Source organism: Thamnophis elegans, chromosome 1 (assembly GCF_009769535.1).
Source record: "Thamnophis elegans isolate rThaEle1 chromosome 1, rThaEle1.pri, whole genome shotgun sequence".
NCBI classification, from domain to species: Eukaryota; Metazoa; Chordata; class Lepidosauria; order Squamata; family Colubridae; genus Thamnophis; species Thamnophis elegans.
Genome location: NC_045541.1, coordinates 116,821,464 through 116,828,232, shown reverse-complemented (window position 1 = coordinate 116,828,232; position 6,769 = coordinate 116,821,464). Strand labels below are relative to the sequence as shown.

Here is a 6,769-nt window from a genome sequence, read left to right as displayed (position 1 = left end):
AGATTGCAAAAGAAAGAATTGCTAAAAACTACCTCTATCATCTTCTAGTAATTGGGGCTTCCACTTGAAATAATATTTATTTTATAGAAGGCAACTCAGGGTCCAAGTCAGCCTTTGAACAGATGAGATCTGAAAATAATGTTGTATTTTAATTGGAAAGTTCAAAATATACCACCATCTTTTGAGAGTTTAGCGGTTTCTCTGCAGCAAATCAAGGTAAGAATTGCATATATGCTGTAAGTAATCTTTGATTAATGACCATTACTTCAGTTTGAAGTTGTAGTGCCGAACAATTGGAACTTATGACTGGTCATTTCCGCACTGTTGTAATCATAAACCTCAGCGGCCCTCTCAAGAAAGCAGAACTATTGAAACAGGTAGCATTTCAAAAGGAACTTTTATTGGGAGACAGTGATAGCAAAGAGAATAGGCAGGATCTAACGTTCCTGCACTAGAACGTTAGGTTAAAAGTTGTTGGTTAAAACCCTTCCCTGCTCAGTCTTATGTTCATTTAAAGCAAAGATCGTCTTCAAAATGGATTCTATATGATGTCTTATTACTTCATACCCACCCATTTTTTAAAAAACCAAACACGTACCCCAGTGGTGGGATTCAGCCAGTTCGCACCTATTCAGGATAACCGGTTGTTAACTTTCTAAGCAGTTCGGAGAACCGGTTGTTGGAAGAAATCTCTTTTTGTGTTTTTTCCCCACTTTACAGGGTTAATCTTGTATGGAAGGCAGGAGTAAATATTCTGGTGTTGTTTCTAGCCTCATCTTTATTGCCCTGCTTATAGAAACTTCCTCTCTGGTTACCCTTATTACATTGTAACAACTAAGGCGAAGTGCCCATTGACCTGAGTGACATTGAGTTGGCCACGCCCACATAGTCACATAACCGAGCCACACCTACCCAGCTGGTAATTAGAGCTGAGAACCGGTTGTTAAATTATTTGAATCCCACCACTGACGTACCCTCACCAGCAGGGAAAAGAATACATTGCAGAACACTTACTTTTGTCATAATTTCTCTGACAATACAGAGAGTATTCAGGTTATCACCTGTACCCTGTAATGAGATTAATGGGCTTCCAGTTAAACCAGTGGGCGACATGATGGCTCCCATGTATCTTAACTACATAAACTGCTAGCTTTATTTGACCTACACACATCCGTCTCTGTGGGGACTGATGGACTGAGGAATGAAATAAAAACATATGAAGACATTAGACCTGGAACTTTATCTAATCCTTGGCATTTTGGAGGTAATTAAACTCTTGCCTTGTTGGAACAATACTTAGAGTTACTGTTATAAGCTGTTAAAGGACATATGGATTAAAAAAGTATGTTATTGAATGACTACTTATTTTTTAAAAAGATTTGTATTAGGCCTAGTACACTTCAACCTCTTCATAAATGACTGATTAGGGAATATAAGGGGTACTCATCAAATTCGCAGATGATGTTGACAGGCTTGAACAATGGGTCCTATCCAACAAAATGAAGTTTAACCTGGAGAAAAGCAAAGTTTTTAAACTTAGGTAGGAAAAACCAAAGGTACAAGTTCATATTAGGCAAAACCTGGCTCAAAAACAATAACTTGAGAGGGACCTTGGTGTCATAGTGGACGATCACTGAAATATGAGGCAGCAGTGGGTGTGTGTAGCCAAAAATGCTAATACAATCCTTGGTTGTATAAACAGAGGCATAAAATAAAAATCATGTGAAGTATTAGTACCACTTTATAAAACCTTAGTAAAGCCACACCTGGAATACTGCATCCAATTTTGGTCGCCACATTACAAAAAAGATGTTGAGACTGGAAAAAGTGCAAAGAAGAGCAACTCAGATAATTAAAAGCCCGGAGACAAAAACATATCAAGAAGGGCTGCAGGATTTGCGTTGGTTTGGCAGGAAAAAAGAAGGACTAGGTCGGACATGATAGCAGTATTCCAGTATTTGAGAGGAGGGGGGGGGTGTCAACTTATTTTCCAAAGCGCCCGCAGGTAGGAAAAGAACCAATGGATGGAAACTAGTCAAGGAGAGAAGCAACCGGGAATTAAGGAGAAACTTTCTAATAGTGAGAACAATTAACCAGTTGAACAGTTTGTCTCCAGAAGTTCTGTATGTTTCATCCCTGGAGGTTTTGAGAAAAGACTGGAGAGCCACTTGTCTGAAATGGTACAGGGTCTCCTCCTTTAGCAGGGGGTTGGACTACATATATATTGTAAAATATTTCTTAATATATCTATATATTAAGAGAATATATTTATCTTTCTCTCTTTCTCTCTCTCTCTCTCTGTCTCCATGTGTGTGGCTCTTTGTCTCTCTCCCCCTCCTTCCCCCTCTGTCTCTCTCTGTCCTTCTCTCTCTGTATCTCTCTGTCTCTCTCCTCCCTCCCCCATCTCTGTCACTCTGTGTGTGTGTGTGTCTGTCTGTCACTCACTCACTCACTCACTCACTCACTCTGTCTCTCTCTGTCTCTGTGTTTCTGTCTGTTTCTACCTTCCTTCCTCCTTCCCCATCTCTGTCACTCTCTCTGTCTGTCTGTCTCTCACTCACACTCTCAATCACTCACTCTGTCTCTCTGATTCTCCCTCTCTCTGTCTTTCTCTCTCTCCCCCTTCCCATCTCTGTCACTCTGTTTGTGTGTGTGTTTGCACCTATTCGGGTGTCTGTCTGTCTGTCTGTCTGTCTCTCTCACACACAGACACACATACTGTGGTCACCTTTAATCACAGGTTAAAAGTACCTGGCAGCGGCGTTTTTCCGTGGCGGAAAGTCTCCGAGGCTGTAAGTTACAGGGTGTGTGCACATCACGTGCCTGTTTTCAATGGTGTGGAGGCACGGCGAGGCTCTGCGCGGCTGGGGATGATTCTGGAGCCCATCCGGGAAGACGAGAAACGCGATGGGTACCCCCTCCCCGCGGATGGGCTCTGGACCCCACACATCTTTCACAGCCCTCTCGTTTCCAATTGGGGGGATCCATGCAGAGGATTCCCCCCCCCCCAATTGGAAACGAGGCTGCGCCCGCCCCCTATCCGGTCCGCCTGACGAAGCAGCGGCGGCAGCGCGTTGCTGGGCGATGGACAGGGCGGAGGAGGGCGCAGCACTGCCGCCCTTGCCTCTGGGGCTCTTCTTGCTGGTGCTGCTTCAGTGCGCCACGGCGGCCGGCTGCTCCGCGCTCAATCCAGCTCCCATCATGGCCGGCATCCCGTCCGGTGCCCGACCTCGTGAGCACGGATGGGCTCCGGACCTCACAAATCTTTCACAGCCGCCTCGTTTCCAATTGTGGGGATCCATGCAGAGGATTCCCCCCCTCAAAAAAAAATTGGAAACGAGGTGGCTGTGAAAGACAAGGCAGCGCTCTGTCAGAGTAAGAACACTTTCTCACCATTATGAAGTCTCCGAAGCTGTAATTGTACGAGGTGTGCATGCGCACCTATGTTTTCTACAGCTTTAGCCGCGGCAACTCTCTGCGCAGCTGGCGATGACTCCGGAGCCCATCCGCGGGAGGTTTCGAGGAACGCGAAGTGGAGTTTAAAGTTTAGAGTTCCGATGTTCTTAGCGACCCCTGTGAAAAGATCGTTCGACCCCCAAAGGGGACGCGACCCACAGGTTGAGAACCAATGTAATAAACGGATTCTGCTGTGCAGGGGGACAAACTCCAGCAAGGGAACTTTTCAAACCCCTTGGCAGGTCGCAGGGTTGAGTTGACTTCCGCTTCGTTGCCCCCCCTCCCCAAATTGGTCAGAACTTTATGACATTATTTCTGATTTTTAAGGACTACATTTCCCAGAAACCATCATGGCATGTTTTTACTCTCCGCCCTTCCTTCGAGTTATAAACTGGGAGCCAAAGTCCAGGAGGCGAAAGAAGCACTGCAAGTCTGAGCGGGAGCAAAGGGAAATTTGTCTGGCTTAAGCAAATTTGCTGTGATGGCGGCGCGCATCCTGGTCTTGCCTTCCCCCGCCTGCCTGTATGACGATCCCGTGCAGGTGAAGATCGAGGGCCTCTCTCCGCTACAGGAGGTCACCGTCGCGGCGTCTTTGGAGGATGAGAGCGGCCACCTCTTCCAATCGCGCGCGTACTATCGGGCTGAAGGGAACGGAGAACTGGACCTCAGCTGCTCCCCGTCGCTAGGTGGGAGCTACTGCGGGGTGGAGCCCATGGGCTTACTGTGGGCGCTGGAATCCACGACGCCCTACAAGAGGTTGAGTAAGAGGAACGTCCTCACCCCGTTCTGTGTCACCTACGAGGTGTACGACGGGCGCGGAGTCACCGGCTCGCTCCTTTGCAGCTGCCGCAGCGAGAGATGCTTCATGGCCGAAGGCGTGAAGAGGGTTCCCGTGCGAGAAGGCCGGCTCAGAGCCACGCTTTTCTGCCCGCCCGGTGAGTTGGGCTGAAGTCCCGGGGGTCGCGGGGCTGAGGTCTCTGAAACGAACCCGCTTAGGAAGGCTGTGGAAAAGCGGGCAGCGAATGAACTGACTGAAAAAAAATTCATTCCTAAAGGTAGATGGTTGAAAATAACTGACACAAACACACATCTCTCTATCCCTGGAGCTGCTTCCCTTCTAGGTTCAAGGCTTTACTAGCAGTCTTAAACCAGGTCTGTCCAGCATTTATTCCACAGGTGTGCTGGATAGCTCTAAATCTCTAGATGGTTTGATTTGGGTGTCTTGGAGTCCACCAACTGTTGGAGAACTATAGCTTAGGAAAGGGTGTCTTAAATTTAGGGCTGGTCCCTGAATTTTCCTTCCAAAAGTGTCAGCCTGTGTGGTTTTATATTCCTGTAAAGCCCTGTTCCTTTTTGTGTCTTTTTTTAGGTCCTGGACCTTTCCCAGCAGTTCTTGACTTGTATGGATTTGGAAGCGGATTGGTGGAGTACAGAGCAAGTCTTTTGGCAAGCAGAGGTTTTGTTACACTGGCACTTGCTTTTTTAGGTTTTGAAGATCTCCCAGCTGCCCCAGAATTCATTGACTTAGATTATTTTGGTGAAGCAATAATGTTCCTGCAGAAACAACAAAAGGTATGGAAGCAAACTAAGATCATGGGTGATGGAGCATTGACCTTTGAGCAAGAAACAATTTGGTCCTTTTATAGTTTTGTAGTGCAATGCAGTTAATCTGAAGTCTTGTTCCAATGGAAAACTTTAGTTTATACTGAGATTCACAAATGCAAATTTGTCTTAAGCTGATGCTGAAGAAGTCTTGGGTTTGGTTTCATGTTGTGTTGCAAAAATTTCTATTTGGCCACCCTCCCTCGACTTAATGTTCTCCAAATTCGTTGTGTATTTTGAATGTTATAATTGCAGACCATCTGGAGGAAAGGAAGTTAGGAGATGAATGGATATGGATATTAAGATAATCCTTTTCCTGTGGTTTCAGGTTAAATCTATGAAAATTGGAGTCCTGGGACTATCGAAAGGTGCAGATCTCGGTCTTTCTTTAGCTGCATTTTGGCCAGACATCCAAGCTGCTGTCAGTATTTCTGCCACAGGGTCAAATACATTTTTCCCTTTGAAAGTTAAAGGACACATCATTCCACCTCATCCTTTTGATTTGGAGAAGGCCAAACCTACTGATGTTCCGAATGTACTAAATTTTGCTGATGTAATGAATGACCTCACTGACCCATCAACCTGGCCATGCCGCATCCCTGTTGAAAAGTCCTCAAGCAAGTACCTCTTCATATGTGGACAGGATGACAAAAACTGGAAAAGTCCAATGTTCTGCCAAGAGGCTGTTAGCCGCCTTCAGAAGAATGGACGTCATGTGGAGTTCTACTGCTATCCTGGAGCTGGACACTTCTTGGAGCCCCCTTATATGCCCTTGTGCTGTATTTCATATAACAAGACACTTGGGAGCCTTGTAAACTGGGGCGGAAAGCAGAAAGAACATGCAGAGGCACAGGAAGATGCCTGGCAAAGAATATTAGCCTTTTTCAGACAACACTTGCTGGAGTCATCTTTGAAAAGTACTTTATAGGGTGCAGTTTCTTTAGATGTTAGTTGGTAACCAAGTTAAGCTCGGAGTGATGGCCTTTAAACAGTATATTTTGCCACTTTCAGGTACACCAATGGGGCACCACAATTTTCATTAGCTTGGTGAAAGCTCTTCTAGCTGGAAACCCTTAAGCAGCTTATACATAAATTGTTTGTAATAAACCAGTGGTTCTCAACCTTCCTAATGCCGCAACCCTTTAATACAGTTCCTCATGTTGTGGTGACCCCCATTCATAAAATTATTTTCATTGCTACTCTATTACTGTAATTTTGCTACTATTATGAATTGTAATGTAAATATCTGATATGCAGGATATATTTTTATTGTTATAAATTGAACATAATTAAAACATAGTGATTAATCACAAAAACAATATGTAATTATATATTATGCAATATTTCTTAATATATCTATATATTAAGAGAATATATTTTTCTCTTTCTCTCTCTTTCTGTTTCTGTCTCTGTCTGTCTGCCTGTCTCTCTGTGTGTGGTTCTTTGTCTCTCTCCCCCTCCTTCCCCCTCCGTCTCTCTCTGTCATTCTTTCTCTGTATCTCTCTGTCTCTCTCCTCCCTCCCCAATCTCTGTCACTCTGTGTGTGTGTGTGTGTGTCACTCACTCAGTCTCTCTGTGTGTGTGTCTCTCTCTGTGTCTCTGTTTCTCCCTCCCTCCCTCTCCCCCATCTCTGTCACTCTGTGTGTGTGTGTGTGTCTCTCTCTCTCTCTCTCTCAAATCGATATGCTGCTTATTCATCTTTTTTTTCTTC

The 6,769-nt window shown here is 45.1% G+C and overlaps 1 protein-coding gene across 1 annotated transcript; it reads left to right on the top strand.

Annotated features, from left to right (window-relative positions):
• The first annotated feature begins 3,346 nt into the window (after positions 1–3,346).
• Positions 3,347–6,238, top strand: LOC116516601 (acyl-coenzyme A thioesterase 1-like). Its single transcript, XM_032229198.1, has 3 exons — positions 3,347–4,391; positions 4,826–5,028; positions 5,387–6,238. Exons 1-3 carry the CDS (start codon positions 3,938–3,940, stop codon positions 5,984–5,986), a joined length of 1,257 nt encoding a protein of 418 aa, XP_032085089.1. The 5' UTR covers positions 3,347–3,937; the 3' UTR covers positions 5,987–6,238.
• Positions 6,239–6,769: the final 531 nt, after the last annotated feature.